The 21,539-nt window shown below is 41.8% G+C and overlaps 2 protein-coding genes across 2 annotated transcripts; both read left to right on the top strand.

Moving 5' to 3' along the window:
• Window positions 1–7,851: 7,851 nt before the first annotated feature.
• LOC104851224 (olfactory receptor 5AK2) lies at window positions 7,852–8,796 on the top strand. Its single transcript, XM_010608399.1, has one exon. The coding sequence runs from the start codon at window positions 7,852–7,854 to the stop codon at window positions 8,794–8,796; it is 945 nt and encodes a 314-aa protein (XP_010606701.1).
• A 7,433-nt stretch (window positions 8,797–16,229) lies between these two features.
• On the top strand, window positions 16,230–17,521 carry LOC104851148 (olfactory receptor 5AK2). The gene has a single exon (XM_010608328.3). It carries the CDS (start codon window positions 16,261–16,263, stop codon window positions 17,188–17,190), a length of 930 nt encoding a protein of 309 aa, XP_010606630.1. The 5' UTR covers window positions 16,230–16,260; the 3' UTR covers window positions 17,191–17,521.
• The last annotated feature ends 4,018 nt before the right edge of the window (window positions 17,522–21,539 follow it).

Raw genomic sequence — 21,539 nt, 5'->3', positions numbered from 1 at the left:
ACAAAAAAAAAAAAAAAAAAAAAAAATCTACAACCTTCCAGATGTCAACCTGGCCCTCAAAGAAGTGGATTTAAAAGTGATGCCGCTTAGTACAATTGTGTGACTCTGAAGATGAGGAAATAAGACCAATACAACAGATATGAAAGCCCAGAACTAAGCCCAAACAGATAGGAAGACTCCATGACTGTGCTGGCATTGCAGGCCTAGGATGTGGGTGAATTATGCAGACAACGTTATTAAACTGATGACCACATCTTTTGAGGGATGGCAAAAGTAGTTTAACACACTAAACACAGATTCAAAATGACTCCATGATTTCGATTTAAAAAATAAACTGTAAAGACGATAAAATAAAAATATAACTTTCTTTTCAAGCATGCAGAATGAATGCCTTTATAAATATGACACAAAACACAACGTGCATTTGCTCCTATTAAAATAGAAGTATTCTCTTGGCCAAAGTGAAACAAAATAATGTCAGGAAATAAACCCGCATACTTCTAAAGAGGAGTCCTTAACTCAAAATATCAATTTAAAAGTGAAATACTTTTTAAGAAGGCCACACATAAACCACACCGTGGGCAGGGAATAAGAGGAATGGATCTTAGGAACATGCAAAGACACCCAAACTCATTAGGATAAGAAAAAGACAAGCAAGACCAAAATACACTGTTTTTCAGATATGTTGATGAAGTCTGAGGCAAGCGTCATAACGTGAAGTGTGTAACATTTGTAGAAATAGTCACTATATTTGAAAACAGAGATAGAAGCTAATCGCGCCTCACCTTGATGGGCAGTGGCCAGTGTCACGGTGGCCACAGTCACACCCCCAGAGCTTCTCTCGGAAACAGCTCAGCATCCTGCAGACACTGTCCTCAGAAATATGGCTCTACTGGTACAAGACTGATGATTCTATAAACACCCGCAAGGGCGGCGTCTGCGTCTGGGTCAATGCTCCGTAAAACATGACAGCCACCAAGAAACCTGAGACTTCTCTCCCTGCTGATTCCAACGGGTCACCCAGAACTGTAAAGTAAGAAAGCAAGCTGCTTAGCAATGTGATTTACGCACTCTTTTTGTGGAGGGGATGAAATAAAGAACAGAAACATTGGTATATTTTCAAGCTGGACACAAGGCTTCTCCTAGAAGGAATACAATGGCTCCTGGCCGTGTTTATGTCCAAGGAGGACAAACTAGAGACTGGGAGTCGATGGATGGAGACAGATGTTGGTTTTACTCCGTGAGTTTTTCTACTTCTGAGTGACACTCTTTCAATGGATTGTTATGAAAAACAGAAGGAAGGGAAGGAGGGAGAAGAAGAAGGAAGGGGGAAAGGAGAGAAACCCAGAGGAGGTAAGGGCGGATAAAAGTGTGAAATTGTAAGAGGCTCTCAAAAACTCAAGCAATGCTCTCTAACAGTAGTAAAAATAGATAAATTGTGTCCCTCCGGAAAACTTCATTTCTTTTTCAGCAGAGAATAGCAGATGAGCTCTGTTTACCCACCTCGTCTCGGCCTCTGGAGCCTCGACTCCCAGGGGAGGGAGCGCGGATGGGAGGCCCCGGCTATAGACTCCCTGATGGAAAGGGGCCGCTCAGACAGACCCGGGCGGCTATCAGCCCAACAAGGGCCTGCAGAAGGAACGCGGGGTGAGTACAAAGAGCAAAGCCCCTGCTAACAGCAGCTGTGTCTGGGGAGGCTGGGCGGACGGCCAGAGACGGAGGGTGAGAGACAGCATCCAGTGTGTTTCCTGCAGCCAGGACTCAGCCCCTCACCTCAGGGCACCAAGCGGGGACGAGTGAGAGCTGGGGCGAGCCTGGGGAGGAACGCGAAGAACAAGTAGGTGAATAAGGAGAAAAGAGCTGAGGGAACCAGCCGACTCTGCAGCGTGGATCAGTGTGAGTTCGCCTTCGGTCAGGACCCACCCGGAAGCACTCGTTCAGGGCCTTCTTCTGCACCCGGAACTTAAAATAAGTCCCCTTGCTTGGCCTACCCATCGCTTCAAAGCAAGCTTTATTTTTTGTCCTCTGTATTTTGATCCCCACTCTTTATTTGAGGTCCCATAGATTCGCAGAAGTCACAAAGGTAGTACAGAGTCCCTGTGGACCTTCCACCCAGGTTTCCCAGAACAATCACACCCAACACAGTGACACTGATGCCAGAACCGGATGTTGACATTGGCACTGTGTGTGTGTGTGTGTGTGTGTGTGTGTGTGTGTGTGTGTGTGGCTCCGGGTCTCTTTCCCACTCGTGTTCCCTCCCATAACCACATTGGCAATCAGGATGCTGTATGCTGACAAAGGACAGATCCTGAGTTTTTCCACAAGACTCCTTACAGACATAAAAACCCCCTCCACCCACTGCTTTTCACCCGAAAATCATAATCTGTCCTCTATCTGTTCAGCTTTGCCAGTTTGATAATATTGTACAGATGGTCGTTCAATATGTGAACTCTGGAAATTAGTCTTTTGCCTCAACCCAATGCCACTGAGACCCACCCAGCGGTTGCATTCAATCCGCAGTTGAATCCTCTTTATTTCTAAGCAGAAGTTCACGTGTAGATGCACGGCGATTTGTTAAACCAACAAATGGACACAGAGCATTGGTTTGTGTTCAGTTAGGGTTATCAAAATAGAAGCTGACAGGAACATCTGCTTACACATTTTGGTGTGGGCATAAACCTAGTGCAAATAGAATTGTCTAGAAATCAAAGACTGGGCTATATAGTGCAGTCTTAGATTTTTAGGAAACTAAGCTATTTTCCTGCATGATTGCACCAATTTGTTATTCAGAAATTAAGTCTTTCTTTTGCCCCTGGAAGGGGAGTTTACTCCTCTGGTTCTGTTCTTGGTCTCCAGTTGGAGTTTGTTGTGTGCAGGAGACACACACTGTTATCATTTTGAATGTTTTAAGCTGATAAAGAATGTTTATGTTATAGGAGGTGCACTACATACTCTGCTCTTGTCCTACAAATAACACATTATTTTGACTGATTTTCTGTCTACTTGTTCTATCAATCTCTAAGAGATGACTGCTGGATTCTTCTCCAATTATAATTTATCCGTCACTTTTATCAATTTCTCCTTCATATTTGTATAGCTCTCCAGTTTCGTGCTCACATATTTAGGATTGCTATTTCTTCTTGGGAGACTAATCTCTCTCTCTCTCTCCCTCTCTCCCCCCCTTCTCTCTCGCTCCCTGGTAATTTTCTTTGCTGTGCAATCCACTTCATCTAATATTAAGTAGCTATCTTTCTATCTTTTGATCGGGATTTGCATGGTACATCTACCTCTTCCTTTTCTTTTAACTTGCCAATATTACTATATTTGATGTAATTTTCTTCCACACAATATAAAAATAACATAACGTTCTTTATCTACTCTGAAAATTCTTTGTCTTAACTCAAACTAAGGAATCGTAGGATGTCAGGAAAGATGAAACAGCCTGGAAACTGCAAAACAATGTAGGTAAACGCAACACACTTCCTTTTCCCTTGAGTTTGCTAAATTATGTTTAACTGCTGTAGAATAACTTTTAATAGTCCTTGTATAATTCTTAATGTGCATAGAGGAAATATTTATGATAATCATTTTAAATGGGAGAAAGGAAGCGATTTAAAAAACAAGGTTTCTATATAACCTCAGTAGGTAAAATGCAGCAGTTACATACTTACAACACATAAATCAACCACAAAAAAAATGCTAGAAAAAGATATAAACCAGATAATACAGACAAATGAAAATGGATTCCAAAAATGTTCACATGACTCACAGAAAGTGAGACAGGGAAGCAAAGAAACAATACACAGAAAAATAAACATGAAAACAAAAAATAAAATTGTGTGTTCGAGCCTTAGCTCATCATCACAATATAGCAGGTGCATGGTCTTCATTCTCAAACCCTAAGAGTCATGAATGCCAAGGACAAAACTGCAAGTCAAAGAGCACAGCTTGTTGAGTCTCACCCAAGCCACCCCGTGGATAATTACGGTGAGCAATGGGGCCTGGATCGCACCTCAGCTTTCTCTGTGAGGAGGCAGAGAGCGAAAGTGAGACCGAGTGAGAGCCCGGCGGTGGAAAGGGCCTCGCTCCAAACGTGAATTTGTAATTTGCTTTCACGTCGGGCAGTGCCACGTGGCAGCCCCCTGTATCGGTCTACATTATCTCTCCGTGGGGGTAGACGGGGGAAGACGGGGTTACCAGGAACCGAGCTCAGGGCCTCACGCTTGCCTGGCAGGCGTCCACGGCTGAGCTGCGTGCCCAGCGGCATTTGTCTCCGATTTTGGTCTGTGCGTTATCTACAATACTGACCTACTGTGAATTCTTCAATCACACTCCCAACTCATTTCTAACATAATTGCAGTGCTAGTAATGAACTTCTCATCAGTCTCTGTGACACCTGTTTTTGTAGAGGAAGAGGGGACGCAGAAGGGTCGGATCTGTTTCTTCTGTGAACTGGCAGAGAGTGAACTGAAGCACGAGGCCACAGGTCTCCATTCACTACCCGAGAGGAATAAAATGAAGGTTCAGCAGATCCTTATTATAAGAGGAAGGAATAACGGGGGAGGAGGGAGCTGTAAGGGAGGCACTCAGAGATGTGATCCCGATGTGTTACACGCATGTAGCAAAATACCAGGTTGACACCCAGCTTCACAGCATTAACGGGCACCAATAACGACTTACGCAAGAAGAAGCGAAGCTCCAGAGGCACCTTCCAGGCCGGGGTTGAGCATCTTTAGTATATTATGTCAGTGGGCCCTTTTCTCTGCGTCCCTCATTGGGAGACAGCTCCATCATCCTTGAAACAAAGTCTCCCGCAGTGACCCCGCCTGCTCTCGGTGTGTCTGTGAGGTGGGTCGGGAGCTGCTCCTCCGCCCTTGGAAGGTATCTCCAAGGTACTACACTGCTTTATCTGAATCCAGAATGGTGAAAGTGAGTGACACTGTAAACGTCATGGATTCTGGTGTACATGGACCCTGAACCCCTCCAGCCTCCTCTGCTGAGTGCTTTTCCCCACTCAGCGGAAGCCTCTTTTACTGCGCTCTGTTTTCCAAAATAAGTGACCCTGTCAGATATTACTTCTTCAAAGCGCCCCTAAATATTGAGGGCAACAGGGTCACTTAGAAGTTTCCCCACAGTGTGTATTTCTGAAGGAATTTCAAACAATCAGACAGGCTGGTAACAACAACTGGCTCCGTTCACTGCTTTCTATTTCATTTTGGTTTTGTTTTGTTTTGTTGCTGGGGATCGAACTCGGGTCCCTTCCCTTTGGAGGCTGCCGAGGAACCACTGGGCCACATCCCTGGCTGTTCCCTGCTAGGGCACGTTCTTCCGGACGTCCTCCCTGTGACGGTGCGCTCTTCTCAGATTCCCTGGTGTGAGGACAAAGGACTCGCTGGTGTGTTCAGAGGTCTCTGGTCCTCCGTAAGCAACCTCTTTCATTTCCATGGTGTTTACACATGTACAGCATGGAAATTCCATAGCAATAACTGCCACGAGTTTACACATAGCATCCCAAGTTAATCCAATTAGCAAATTTAAATATACATACATATATACATATATTCTTCACTAATTATATCCATGAAAGTAACAATTAGAGCTAGAGAGGTAGAGCGAGATGGGGCTACAGATAAGATACAGACAAAGGTAGGATTTTGTTGGGAAGATGGTCTCTGTCCCTTGAAATCTCTGCTTCCAGGAAGTGGCCTTCTTTCTCTCTCAGATAAATGCAAGCTTTTTCCGTATGTTCATACTGATAAGCCAAGGGAGCACCGATAGCTTAGGCAAATTGGTGGCTAACCCAAGTGATGTATTGCAGGCTCTTCTTAGGAGGTTCTCCACCCATCTTCACCCTTCCAATAGTCCCTCTGTGCTCTCGAAGTGCTCCTGCTCATGCCATTCCTTGGCTTTACGGACGCTGCAATATTAATATGGTCGATTCTAAGTTTCCCCGATCACTGAGTCTGTACTTAAGTCATTGTGGGTGTGATAAATCACTAATCATCAACCATCATTCTAGGAAGAAACTTGTAATGTTGTCATGTTTTCACTTATTTAAGCCTTTTAATGAAAAATATCTATACCATGGTATGATGAAAATAACAGTCGCTTAAAATAAGATTAAACTTTATATGGGTAAAAGTCTCTAACTCTTGATCAAGTATAACAATAGAAATTCTCGATCACATAAAATTCAGGGAGGAGGGGCACTGCTGGCCAGAGGATCACTGTGGGTGGAATATGTCTCCCAAATTCATCTGGTGTCAATATCATCCCCAAGGCAGCAACACTGGGAGAAAGAGATCTAAATAGAGGTGAATAGGACAGGAGGCTCTGTTTTAGTGGCTGAACTGAGGTTGTTAGTGTGACAAGTCATTCATCTCAATTCTGTGTCTGTCATGAAAGCAAATAGGACCCTTCTGTCCCTCACCTTTTCTGGCCTTCCTCCTCCAGCCCCACCTACAGTCAGCAGGTATAGCCACTGTATTGGGAATGACTTGTTTTCTGCCATCTATGCTGCCATAGCCATGCAGAGAAACACAAGAAAAGGATACTGCCCACAAAATCATTCAGGAACTCAGCTTGAAAGATAGGGTCATAAGCAACAGAGAAGTGTGACCATGCCTCAAAGATGAAAGCAGGATGCCCAGCTAAGTTTCATTTGCAGATAAACATAAACAATTTTTTATTTTAGTACGTCCCATGGAAATTATAGGCCATGTTTCTACTAAAAACTATACTGTGGGTCTGAAATTCAGATTTTTAACTTTTTGTCCTGCCTTATACCTGGCAACCAAAACACACAACTGTCAAAGTCTTCCTGAAGTCAACATTCAATTAACAGATGGGCAAGAAAGGGAATACAAAGGTATACGGTTCCGGTTGGCATGGAAAGGGGAGCTAGGAGCTGGCTCAGGTCTCAGGGAATCTGGAGTTACTTTAGTCCATAGCTCAGTGGGCAGAACACAATGCCACAGCCACACACAAACGCCTTTAATTGGAAGTGTGTCTCATTCTGTTCCCAGAAGAAAAGACACACACATTGGTGGGCAGTGAGCCACATTCTATGAGAACAAGAGTCTGTGATACTCCCCAAGGAGCAGTGAGTGCTTGGAGAGTTTGAGGGTTTATGAAAAAAACTGTGCAAGAACTCATCAGCTGTATAGCTAACCAGATCTGGGGTAACCCTGACTCAGACAAAACCCAAAGATATTTGTGATTCATATGAGCTGTTGTTATGTGTGAAGAGCATGCACACATCAAAACATTAAAACACGGTTTTGCTGAAGCTATGTAACAACTTAAAGGCAAAGCCAAGCCGTGGGAAATACAAGCAAATCTCTTCCTCGTACATTTATATGCAACAAGGAGAGTATCTCATATGTGAAATGAGGTCCTCCAATGGGAGTTAAGAAAACCTGCTAGTAAAAGACTCTGAGAAGTCACCAACTGTGTGGGCCATGAATATTATCCAGAAAATTCTTTGAGATCCAACTAATTTAACTGCTTGCAAGATCTTGAACCCACATCAAATGATTGAAAAAGTAAATGGCTAAAAATACTATACATTTCTGGAAAGATACAGAATCATATCTGAATATTATCTTATGCAACTATAGATCTGTGCACGCTATAATGGAGAAGTGCATTACACTTCTGATATGCTACTTATACTGTGGTTTATTAAAACAGTGTAGAAAAAGGTATTTGGAAGGCAGTAAGCCCACCAGTGAGTCTTTCTCAGGAACACCAAAATCAAAACACAGACAGGAAATGTAAGAATCATTTAACATCAGGAAATCAAAGAGAAAAATGTCTTTTCTTTCCTCAGTCCTCCCACACTTTGTAGCCATGAAATATGGAAATGGGTCTGAAGTGACTGAATTCTATCTTCTGGGATTTCGTGGGCAGCAAGAGTCCCAGGCTGTCCTCTTCGCTGTATTTCTTACTATCTATGTGATAACCATGGAGGGTAATACAGGGATGATCCTGCTCATCAGCACAGATCCCAGACTGCAAACACCCATGTACTTCTTCTTACAACATCTGGCTTTCGTTGACATCTGCTACACATCTGCCATCACTCCGAAGATGCTCCAGAACTTCATGGTGGAAAACAAATCCATATCATTTGGGGGATGCCTGCTGCAATTACTGGTGTACGCAACATTTGCGACCAGTGACTGCTACCTCCTGGCAGCAATGGCCGTGGACCGTTACGTAGCCATCTGTAAGCCTCTTCACTACCCCGTAATCATGTCCCAGACTGCGTGCATACTGTTGGTAGCTGGCTCATACCTCATGGGATCAATAAACGCCTCTGTACACACAGGTTTTACATTTTCCTTGTACTTCTGCAAGTCCACCATCAACCACTTTTTCTGTGATATTCCCCCAGTTGTCAGCCTTTCATGCTCCAACACTGACATCAACTTCATGCTAATTTTGATCTTTGTAGGGTTCAACTTGACTTTCACTGTGTTGGTCGTGATCTTCTCCTACATCTACATCACGGCCGCCATCTTAAAGATGTCTTCCACTGCGGGGAGGAAGAAGACCTTCTCCACCTGTGCCTCCCACCTGACGGCCGTCACCATTTTCTATGGAACCCTCTCCTACATGTACTTACAGCCTCCTTCTGAGCATTCCCGGGAGAACATGAAAGTGGCCTCCCTATTCTATGGCATTATCATTCCCATGTTGAACCCTCTGATCTATAGCTTGAGAAACAAGGAGGTCAAAGAAGCTATAAAAATGATAGTAAAAAAGTTATTTAGATTGGATCCAAATTGTTAACATTCAGCATATTGCATATCTCTAATAGCTGTGCTGCCACAGTTGAGTAATTCTAAAATAGAAAGCACTCAGCTCTAAATTTAGGATTTCCCCTATCAAAATATAACATCTCATGGTGTGAGAAATATTTAGAAAGCTCTCCTGAGACTCATTTTTCCTTGGAATATCATTTGAGAACATGCCTTATATACTTCATCGAAAATCCTTTATGCAGATTATTTTAAATATCAAGGTATGTATATAATGCTTACAAAACATCACTTCAAATGTTTCTCAAGTATGTTTCAATGGGTAACAAAATAGTACTTGTATATTACTGATAAAAATTGAACTTTATTATTTCCCAATATTTAAACAAGTTTCTTCATTGTCTAATGGGAACACCTTTATAAATGCAGTTCAAATTCTTGCACCATGCTGATTGTTAAATAAAAGTATTACTTTACAAGTCGTCTCATGACTCAAGCTAACCCCTTAACTCATTGACTCGCTATTCCCATATGTGTAATAATTTGCAGCACTTGAAATCATATCTCATATATCAGTTAATCTCTTTATTCCCATGTCGTCATTTTCTTGCCTGGGGTGGGAGTCACTAAAACTTTCCTGTCTCTAACACAGATGAGCTAGAAATAGATCGGTCTGAAAACCTTGTCAATAGACATTCATTTGCAAAAGGCAAACTGACGCTTACATTAAGACAAATAATGTTAGACTACAGAAGCCCTCAGGAATTCAAAGGGAGGGTAAGAGCCCTGACATGGTGCTTTGCATCACCATGGTGCCAGGCACTGAAGGGAGGTATTCATGGCCATTTTCATGACCCACTATCCAGTGGCAGATGTCTGCTTAGAGTAAATTATCAGCTGACTCCATGATAAGAATATGAGCTATCCTGCCAGAGAGATGATAGATAGATAGATGATAGATAGATAGATAGATAGATAGATAGATAGATAGATAGATAGATGATAGAGGGAGGGATACCCCCAAGTTGAATCTCTGTGGAAAAAAGAGACTGAACAAAGTAGACACACAGAAAACACAAATGCGGCACTAACTGAGATGTCCAGTAGCTGCAGTCCAGCACAGCAAGCTCTTCCGCTCTCCTGACAGCCTACACTATGCAAAGGCTGCTGGCTCTTTATAAACCAGACTACAAAGGCTCCAACCCTCAGTCAAAATTTGAGGTCAGTCATGAGCAGAGATGGCTGCTTTTATTTTAAAAGTTGTCCAGACCGTGAGAGCAGAAACACCCAGGACTTCAACACAGGCATCGCAAACACTAAGTCCACACTGCTCTGCCTCGGAGCCCCCCAAGCATCCCCTGCCCTCACAAAACACGCATCTCATCCCAACAATTCCAAAGTTTAGTTTATTCCACCTTCTACTGTGAGGTCTAAAGTTCCCATGGCTAAGTATCATGTAGACAAGATACAAAATGAGATTCGTGTTATGGTTTGTTCTCGGTAAAATTCTTCTCAGCCGGAATCTGTGAAACCAGGCTAGTTACGTACTTCCAGCACACAGTGGAGGACAGGCGAGAGACAGATATCCTCAATCCAAGTAGGAGCAACAGAAATAAAGCATTGATGAGTTCCTAGAATGTGAAATTGCTAAGACTGTCAGGCCCCAGAATAAAGCACTTTCTCCATATCTCTTTTCTTCCTCTGCCTTGAGATGAGTCCCTTTTCAAAGTCTTTTTGAAAAACTGTAGATTTTTTTGCATATATACCTTAAGATTCCTCCACCCTCTCTCTACCCATCTCATGGGCCCATGGAAGCTTTCATATGTTTAGCTATTTGGAACATCAGCACTTTGCTTTCAGTAAAAAGTTCTCTCTCAGTAAGATTCGCTGCTGTTTCTCATTGTTCTGGGGGCTGGAGGTCTGAGATCTCGGTAGCAGAGCGCTCAGATCTGCTGAGAGTTTGCTGCTGGATGCAGATGGAGAACTTCTCATTCCATCTTCGCACAGCACACAACAAAGAGGGAAAGCAGAAAGCACAATCCCTGCCCCTGAGGGTTTCACCTTTGCAGCCTCTTCCAGTCACACAAATCTCCCAAAGGTACCTGATCTTCGAATAGCAGCACACTGGGAGGCAGGATTTGCACACGTGACTTGAGGAGGAAGGAGGTACCTAGGCCTCAGACCACAACTCTGGAGTTCTAGGAGATTTCAACTCTGACAGTGATTGTGGAGAACCTCAAGTTAGCAGCCGGGTGGTCAATGGAAAGGGTGGCGCATGTGTCTTCTGGACTTTTGGGCGGTGTCTAGAGTAGCCTCAGGTTACACAGTCAGTTTAAACCACAGACACCGGAAGTCCGCTCCTGATGATACTATGATGGCTTAGGCAGAATGTCCCTCGGGCTCTCCCTCTGCTGCAGCAGAGGTTAAGACGCTTACTCCACTCCCTTCTCCCATGGGTTGCAAGTTTGCCAACGCTGTTAACATGCCTACATCTGTATGCTGAGAGGGATGAGTTATCTTCTGGGGCTTAAGAAATGTTCCTAAGGCAGAGAAGGAAATACCATGGATAAGGCTTCTAGTGAGACAGACACAACTGCCTACCACAAATCTACTGAAATCAGTATAAGGAGATAGGGAACGGGGGTGGGCAAGACACAGATTTCTCCTACCTCACGTTAAGCAGCCCTAGCCAATAGTAATAAATACCAGGCACCTGTTGAGCAAACTCTTATTTTCCTCACCAAGGGTGTAGGTGTGATTGCTCCCTGTTCTCCTTGCCTTTCTTTTCTTGCTTTGAAAGAAATGTGGACACTGTGGGTCCACAGTGTTGGACTATGAGGCACCAGGAATGAGATACTACGAGCCAACCAAAAGCGCTGGTCTTGACTCCCACGCTATTGTTTTGAAGGAAAAATAAATATCTTTATTTTAGACCAAGTTGGGTTTTCTTCTACTAGCAACTGAACACAATCCTAACCAGAAACTAGCCTTGCAGTAAGGAATACTGCATTTCAGTTCACTAGCCTTTGGGCAACAAAATCCATTGAGCTGCTAACCAGTCGTTCAGGAATCAACACTTCTCTATGCATAGAAGTGAAATTGAAGGCTTAACCCTGCCAGATTTACCGCCAAACAAAACTCAGTCTCTCTTATTTCCTCTGAAGTATTTAGATATTTGAATCAAGTGGAGTAAATGCTATCCTTGTGCAGAGCCAATTTTAAATGCATAGGCTTTTTGAGACAAAAGAAGGAAGAATATAAGAATAAATTCGCAATATATAAACACTGGTCAATATAATGTTATAAAATGTATCGATACAAAAGTATTTATATTTGTCATGCTAGAGACAATATGCCCCTAAATTTAGGTTACCTTTAGACTTATTTTACAGAAATCTTTGTACTTTAGTGATTATACTGACAAAGATTTACTTATGCCTAAACACCGCAGGTCTTATAAAAAGATGCTCAACCTAATTTGTGACAAGAAAAAACAAGTATTGGTTAACAAAAAAATTACAAGAAAAATAAATGCCCTCTGTAGAAACAGCAGTAAATGGGGTTTTTTTTTTCCTAATTATCTTCTCTAAAGAGCTTGAATGTCCCTCATTCGAATATCACAAGTGATTACCACTTTCTGCAGTTCCATCTAAGCCCCAAGAGCCTCGGATTCTGGGGGGTGGAGGGTCATGGATCCCTCAGGCCCCAGCTGTAAACTCCCTGATGAGGCAACCAGGAGAGACCTTGGAGAGCAACCAGGCTTCCTCCGGAAGAGGATCTGGAGCCCGCGTGGGTGTCGGGAAAACAGAGACTATCCGGTTTCCCGCATCAGCGGTGCCTCCTGGCAGAGAGCGCAGGAGGCAGCAGCGCAGCAGGTAAGAGAGAATCCGGAGCGCTTCCCCCAGCAGGGAACACTCAGCAATGGCTGGAAATGCAGTGAGGGAAAAGGGTGGCCAGGAAAGAAAGCGAAGGAACGAGTTAAGGGATGACTCAGCCGTCTGCTCAATCTATCCTAAGTGCCTTCGTGTAATATTTGCATGTGTTATTCTTGCTTTCTTGATAACCATTTTGCACTCTGCGCTGCTGAAGTCACTTACTAGCTCTGCGTGATGTGGACAGATTCCTTGGCTCTTCACTAGGGACCATCGCATGTGCGATTACTGTTGCTTTTTTGCCTTTCTGAAGCACTCTTTTCTTCCATTGTTCTGCTGACTGTGTCTACCAGAACAATGACAAATAGTGGAGATAAGGAGATATTTGCCCTCTTCCTGAATGTAGGACACAAGCATTCATTCCATCTTTAGCCATCAAAGATAATTTTTGTGGATGTACTTCCTCAACCTGAGGAGTTATCTTCTATGCCTAGTTTTCTGAGCTTTTTCTTAAGCTGGTATTTAATTTAATTAAATACTCTCTTCCATAAACATATAATCCTAAGATTTTTTTCTGCGTATTTTAAATATGGTACCTTACATTCACTAATGTTCGTGTCCTTAACAAGTTGTTCCCCGACGGTGAACCCTTCCTGGCAATGCTGAGTGATTGATGTGTATATCTGAAAGGTTCACTCAACCATCTTGTGAAAGATCTAACTTGTACAACCAAGCGTCATACTGGGCAGTAGGTTTTCTTTTCCACACTGTCCGCCTCTAGCTTTGTCATGAGTAGTACTCGATTCATACACTAAGTGGAGAAGTGCTTTTTGCAAATAGTGCTTAAGGCTGGGGATTTAGCTCAGTGGATCTACTGCCTGCCTCACAAGCACCAAGGTCCTGAGTTCCATCCCTGGTACAAAATAGAGCTTAATTCATCCTTAAATTTTTGTGATTTTTCCAATAATTTTTGAGTTTTAAATTCATGAATGCAATTTACTTCTTGCCTATTCAAATAATTTCAGTATCGGGTTATTTGAAAATTTTTTTTAACTTTTCAAAGAATGCTCAAAAGCATTCAAGTCATCAAAATTATATGTACATTGCTCGCAGAATTCCACTACCAGTCTTTTGGTGTTGGCTGAAGCCATCTGTTTATCCCTGGTTTAATAATTTGTACTTTTCACTGTTGGGCATGCTAGAACTTTGTGAATTTTATTGGTAAACCAGCTAACTGGTTAACCAGCTAATTGTTTCATTGGTCTTTTTCTACGTTTTTCCTCTGCTGGATTTCATTAATTTCTACTGCTCCCTTTACTCTTGCATTTCTTCTGCTTGATTTAGGTATACTTTATTCCTTTTTGTAGTTTTGGGGGGAGGCTTAGTAAATGGATGGGAGACTTTTGTCCAACAGAAGCATTTGGTCCTCTGCCCTGCTCCGTCCATGCTGCAGGGGAATCGCAACAGTTTCGGTAGTTTGCATTCCCTTCGTGCTCAGTTTACGTGTTCTTTTATTTCACTTGGGTCTTCCTTACTGGTCCAAGGATTATTCAGAAATGAGTTGTTTCTTTCTGGCAGTTTGCAGAGTTTCCGTCTTCTTCCTGTTACTGATGTCTGGCTGGTTTTGTGGTGTTCATGGGCCAGGCAGTGTACGACGTGAATTATTCTCTTATGCTAAGTTGGTGCTAACTCTTTGTGCTGTGGGATATGTTCTACCTGAAGCTATGTTTGTCTGTGCCCGTTTAGAGTCAGTGTTTTCTGAGTGTCACGTAGATCCCATTAGTTGATAGTGTTAATATTTATATCTTTATGTTCTGTCTTGATATTCTATTGATAGTTAAGAAAAGAATACAGAAATCATGAATTGCCTTTAACTCCTTCATTTTCAACAGTTTTTTGCTTTATATTTATTACCATTCTCTATTCTGAATTGTTATACAGAAAAATAAGACATCTCTGGAAAATAAGCCCTATGGCATCCTTTAGAGCAAAAATCAATATAAGATCCGGTCTTATTTTGGCGTTAATACAGTAGTTGCCTCTATTGCATCACTGAAATATCATAAGTCCAGGTACATAGTGTGGCACTGGGGGAGGGGGAAAGAGGGCTATGAACATATTAAATAAATTTTCAGCTTTTCAGTAGTTACTGAACCATATATATTCAACATAAGTCATAATAAGTCTGTTTGAATTTTGGAAAATAATATGAATTTATTTGTCACTTGAATTTTAATCAAGATTCTACAATATTTCTTATAAAATCAGAATTGGCAAATTCAAGTTACTGCCCTATAAAACCCGTAAGTTCCACATTGGTATTTATCTGTATATTTTATCTGCCAAAAGCATTACAAAGTTTCACAATATTGCAGAATTTTTCACACTATAAAATTTAAAATCTTTTAAGTTACATACATTAAAAATAGGAAATTTTTATTTGAAAAATAATAGTCCTCTTGTGTGGTTTTTTGTTTGTTTTGTTTTGTTTTTGGAAAGACAAAGTCAAAGTCAAAAGCAATGATGTGAGGGCTGGGGAATTAGCTCAGTGGTATTGCCACCTACCTCGCAAGCACAAGGTCCTAAATTCAATCTCCCGGACCAAAATAAAAACAGAACAAAACAGTGATGTGAAATGTAAGAACTTATTTATTACAGGAGGCCCAAAAGATTTCCCTTCTCTTTTAGTTCTTGTCTCCATCCTGTCCAGATGTTTGCTAGCCATGACACAAGAAAATGGCACCAAGGTGACTGAATTCTATCTTCTGGGATTTGGTGGACAACAAGAGTCCCAGGCTGTCCTCTTCCTTGCTCCATTCTCTATTCTGAATTGTTATACAGAAAAATAAGACATCTCTGGAAAATAAGCCCTATGGCATCCTTTAGAGCAAAAATCAATATAAGATCCGGTCTTATTTTGGCGTTAATACAGTAGTTGCCTCTATTGCATCACTGAAATATCATAAGTCCAGGTACATAGTGTGGCACTGGGGGAGGGGGAAAGAGGGCTATGAACATATTAAATAAATTTTCAGCTTTTCAGTAGTTACTGAACCATATATATTCAACATAAGTCATAATAAGTCTGTTTGAATTTTGGAAAATAATATGAATTTATTTGTCACTTGAATTTTAATCAAGATTCTACAATATTTCTTATAAAATCAGAATTGGCAAATTCAAGTTACTGCCCTATAAAACCCGTAAGTTCCACATTGGTATTTATCTGTATATTTTATCTGCCAAAAGCATTACAAAGTTTCACAATATTGCAGAATTTTTCACACTATAAAATTTAAAATCTTTTAAGTTACATACATTAAAAATAGGAAATTTTTATTTGAAAAATAATAGTCCTCTTGTGTGGTTTTTTGTTTGTTTTGTTTTGTTTTTGGAAAGACAAAGTCAAAGTCAAAAGCAATGATGTGAGGGCTGGGGAATTAGCTCAGTGGTATTGCCACCTACCTCGCAAGCACAAGGTCCTAAATTCAATCTCCCGGACCAAAATAAAAACAGAACAAAACAGTGATGTGAAATGTAAGAACTTATTTATTACAGGAGGCCCAAAAGATTTCCCTTCTCTTTTAGTTCTTGTCTCCATCCTGTCCAGATGTTTGCTAGCCATGACACAAGAAAATGGCACCAAGGTGACTGAATTCTATCTTCTGGGATTTGGTGGACAACAAGAGTCCCAGGCTGTCCTCTTCCTTGCATTTCTTATCGTCTACATGACATCCATGGCGGGTAATACAGGGATGATCCTGCTCATCAACACAGATCCCAGACTGCAAACACCCATGTACTTCTTCTTACAACATCTGGCTTTCGTTGACATCTGCTACACATCTGCCATCACTCCGAAGATGCTCCAGAACTTCATGGTGGAAAACAAATCCATATCATTTGGGGGATGCCTGCTGCAGTTACTGGTGTACGCAACATTTGCAACCACTGACTGCTACCTCCTGGCAGCAATGGCCGTGGACCGTTACGTAGCCATCTGTAAGCCACTTCACTACCCCGTAATCATGTCCCAAACACTCTGCATTCAACTGGTAACTGGCTCATATCTCATGGGAACAATAAACGCCTCTGTACACACAGGATTTGCATTTTCCTTGTCCTTCTGCAAGTCCAACATCATTAATCACTTTTTCTGTGATCTTCCTCCTATACTCTCGCTTTCCTGTTCAAATATTGACATCAACATTAAGCTACTTTTTGTCTTTGTGGGATTTAACTTGACTTTCACTGTGTTGGTCGTGATCGTCTCCTACATCTACATCACGGCTGCCATCTTAAAGATGTCCTCCGCTGCGGGGAGGAAGAAGACATTTTCCACCTGTGCCTCCCACCTGACGGCTGTCACCATTTTCTATGGGACCCTCTCCTACATGTACTTACTGCCTCCTTCTGAGCATTCCCAGGAGAACATGAAAGCGGCCTCCGTATTCTATGGCATTATCATTCCCATGTTGAACCCTCTGATCTACAGCTTGAGAAACAAGGAGGTCAAAGAAGCTGTGAAAACAATAGTAAAAAAGTTATTTTGATTACATCAAAATTGTGAAAATTTGGCATCAAGCATTCAGTAGAGAACACAATATAATGATTGTAAAATTAGCAGTATTCAGCTTGTAAATTAGGTCCCCCAAATCAGTGGCTAAACAGTTGGCATATGAACCATACTCTAAGACCTCTCCAGAGACTCATTTTCCCTGGAATATAATTTGAAAAATATATATAGCATTCTCTGTGGAGAGGATTATATGGCCATTATGAAAATATTAAGAAGCATGTAAAATCATTGCACAAAAATAGCCTAAAATAAATTAATGACTTTAAAAAGCATCCTGTGCCTCAAAATCTCTACACAAGAGGGTCAAAAATCTGAGACCAGTTAGTCTAAAAGAAGGGTGGTCATGAGGGCCACTGACATTCTAGATAGTGTCTGAAATGACATCAGTTCTGTGGGAATTGTTCTGTCATACTGAATAGTTTTGAATGTAGTCATCCCAATGCAGAGAATTCTCACAAGAATGAGATATAGATGGGGAAAATTTAGGAATTACTGAATTAATTATGTGGTTTACACTTTGTGAAATTGAACTCAATCTTACTGGGGATCATAGGGAACTTGCAGGCTCAAGTTCTTCCTCTGTAGGATTCTTCCTCTGTAGGACAAGTGGATAAGACTTCTGTTCAACTCCGCTTCTCCTTCAGCTAAGTTTCCCAGTGTGGTTCACACCCCTCCACATATGCTGATCTAATGAGTAATCTGCTATGGAATTTAAGAAATAATCCTGAGCCAAGAAGCAGAGAAAAAAATAAAAATAAATACACAGAGAGATACTGCTATAATTTAGATCAAGAATGTCCCCTCAAGATGGAGGAAGAGGACTCATAATTGGAGGTGTTACTAGAGGGGTTTATTTCTCCACCTCCTTCCTTCCCTCTGTCCTTCCTGGCCCCCTGACATGAGCGGCCTTCCTCTGCCCAGTCCCTTCCACCATGCTGTGTGTGTGTTTGAGCCAGTTGACCATGCACTGAAACTTCTAAAACTGTGAGCACAATAAACCTCTTCTCCTTTAAGGTTTGTCAGGTATTTTGTCCCAGCAAAGAGAAAATGACTAAGACAGATGCCACATATGATGGGCCAGTTTGGGAGGGACAAACTCTGTCACAGATGCGCTAAGATCCAGGAACTGAGCAGCTATGGTACAAGACAGAGATTTCTCCTACTGTGTGCTAGAATCCAGCCAACATTTGAGTAAAAGACTTCTGGGGCTTGGGCGGAAGTCTCTGCCTATGCCAACAAAAATATAGATTTGTAGAAAAATCTTTCCTTTCCTAATAAAGATGTATGTATGGTTGTTCCCCTGCCTTCCTGGACCTTCCTTTCCTATTTTGAAATAAAATGTGATTTCTAGAGAAAGAGTAGACATATTGGGCTATTGCAGAATCAGCATATATGAAAGACTAAACCAATCACAAATGCTGCCTTTGACTCACAGTGTATTTTCTTTCATTAAGTTTATTGATACATTTTAGGCATACAGTACAATTACATTTATCATTAGGATCTTGTACCTTTACATGGCAGATCTTGGTTCTCATTTTTCCCCATACCCCTGCCCTCCCTTCACCCCCTCCACCTTGCCCTATTTACAAAGACTTTGTTTCCATTTTTTCCTTCTCTCATATTTTTTCTTTTCCCTTCTTTCCTTTCCATGCCCCTTCCCACCTCCCCTACTCCTTTAGCCCTTTTCTTCCTATTTCACATTACAGTTGTACAATTTGAACCTTATTTACATTTTTAGTTTTTCACACCAAAGAAACTATTTGGTATTTACACACATGTGTTTTATTTATTTCACTTAAGAGTATGGCCTTGATATGCATCCATTTAGCTATAAATGACCCTAGTTTCTTATTCTTTATGGTTGAGTAGTACTCCGTTTTATAGGAAAAAACACATCGTCTTTATCCAGACTCCGATTGATGGGCAATTGGGCTGTTTCCAAGTTTAGCTATTACAAACTATGCTGCTATAAACGTGGGTGAGCATATATCACTGTAGTATGATTCTTTTAATTTTTGGGGGAAGATGCCCAGCAGAGGGATGGCTGGGTCAAATGGAACCTCTAATCCTAGTTCTTTGAGGTATCTCCATATTTATTTTCATAGTGGTTGCACCAGTCTACACTCCCACCAACAGTGGAGAAGGGTTCCTTTCTCCCCAAAACCCTGCCATCATTTGTTATTGGCTGATTTCTTAATAGCAGCCATTCTTTCTAAGGGTGAGGTGGAATCTCATCTGTATCTCTCATATGACCAGTGATGTTGAACATTTGTTCATATATTTATTTGCTGCTTTTACTTGTTTGTCTAAGAAGTATCTGTTCATTTCAGATGCCCATTTTTTAATCGGGTCTTTATATTTGAGGGCCTGGTTTTTTTGAGTCCTTTATGTATTCTAGATACATAAAGAAACAGCTGGTAAAATTTTTTCACACATTGTAGGGTATCTTTTAGCTCTGTTGGTGGTTTCTCTTGCAGTGCAGAACCTTTTTAATAAGATGAGATCCAGTTGTTGATTCTTTGTGCTAGTTCCTAACTCACAGTGTATTGTTGTCGTAGGGAAATAACCCCCTGTGTTTCAGCCAGAGGAAGTTGGGTTTTCTTCTACTGACAGGTGATCACATTCCTAACCCAGATATTATTCTTGCCATAGAGAATGTAGCATCAGTTCACAAGTCATCGACAAGAGATCTCCTTTATATATTTGCCAGTTAATAAAAACACTAAGACATTAATTTAGCTTTCTTCTTTCAGTCTGATCTACTTACAGGTTTAATCATAACAGCTTTATAAACAAACACAATTTAAAATTTCTTTCTCCACAGATTTTTAAAGTGTAGCAGGGACAAATTGTGTTTTTTTATTAAACTGATTTTAAAATACTATATTAAAATTTCTAGGAAAAAAGAAAGAAGGAATCAAAAGTATTTTATAATAAATAAACCATGAACAATGAGATGTTTTATGTTCAAAAACTTACCTCTAAGATCACACCAAGGGCCATGTGCCCCTTAAATTTAAGTCAGATGTACATATCTTTCACAAAATCTGTGGTTCTACAATTATGATATGAGGTTATTATATCCAGACATAAATACAAGTTCTTAGACAAATGAAAAGATGCTTAGCCTGATTTATAACCAAAAAAATAATCGTTAAATGACGAGAGCCATAACCCAAAAACAGTATAAAGTAAAAAATGCCCTAGTCACAATCATAAATGCTACTGTAGTCTCTAAAAAGCTTAATTTGTTCAGTAAAATAATAATAGCAGATATTGAGTTCCCCCTTTCAGCTCCTCCCTTGAAGCCTCCAGAGCTCAGATTCCCAAGGCAGTGAGCACGGATCCCTGGGGCCCAGCTGCGAGCCCCTGGTGGGGAGGAGCAGCCCAGGGCACAGGGAGACCTCGGTGGGAATCAGACGCACCAGCTGCACACCTGGGACCTGCAGACGCCCGGGAGGAGGACGGCAAAGCCAGGGACGCTCTCAGAGGGGCCGGATCCTCAAGTCTTGCTCAGGTAATGGGGGACACAGGGTCAGAGCCAAAGGCACAGAGCTCTCGCCCCGAGGGCGGGCGTCACTTCCCCCCTCCCAGTGACTGTGAGGACACAGTGAGGGAGCTGGACTGGGCTGAGGCTGCCTAGGAAGGATGCGAAGGAGCAGAAGACAGAGGAAGAACGGGAGACGCCCTTCGTGGGACGTTTGCTCACGCGGCCTGCGTGAGAACTGTACATAGATCAGTGCTGTTGAGCTTTACAGCGCCACAGGGCAGACTTTAATTATTTCTCTTCCTTTTTAGTACAATTAAGGCTATCTTATGTTATTTTTATTTTAGAAAAGACAAGAGTTTATTCAAATCAGGGTACTGCCAAGGGAGGGCAGCAGATGAGTTCCAGGTGGAGCCACAGGAAGAAAGGACCTGGGCAGCACATGTGCTTTCCTGGATCGTGTAGCACCTTGTAGATCTTCCAGGAATAGCTGCATGGAGGCAAATACTGTCTTTAGTCGAAGTTTTGACAAGACCACTGCCTCGGGCCTTTAGCTTTAGATAAGAAATTGGTAGATAATTGACAGATAAGGAGGTAGCACCTATCTTTTAGATAAGATGGGTCTGGACCCTTCGGGAGGAATGTGTGGGCCTCCCATCAGAAGATCTGCTGCTGCTTAGGACTGGGGCTGAGTGTGGGATGTCTGTGACCAGAGTTCTCCTAAGAATTTTAACCCATTTGCTCCCAGTGGGCAGCCTGACAGGGTAGAGGAGTCAAACCCTACAGTCACACCCGTGACCGCAAGATGAGTGGGGCTGTCACGAGGGCCCCTG

The sequence above is a fragment of the Fukomys damarensis genome, unplaced genomic scaffold, assembly GCF_012274545.1.
Source record: "Fukomys damarensis isolate Sample0158 unplaced genomic scaffold, DMR_v1.0_HiC HiC_scaffold_27, whole genome shotgun sequence".
NCBI lineage: Eukaryota > Metazoa > Chordata > Mammalia > Rodentia > Bathyergidae > Fukomys > Fukomys damarensis.
The sequence above is the reverse complement of the archived record's forward strand: the minus strand, read 5'-3'. Positions and strand labels throughout refer to the sequence as shown.

Bases quoted from the DNA above. Each gene is read 5' to 3' on its own strand.
- LOC104851224 (XM_010608399.1), top strand. From the start codon at position 7,852: ATGAAATATGGAAATGGGTCTGAAGTGACTGAATTCTATCTTCTGGGA.
- LOC104851148 (XM_010608328.3), top strand. From the start codon at position 16,261: ATGACACAAGAAAATGGCACCAAGGTGACTGAATTCTATCTTCTGGGA.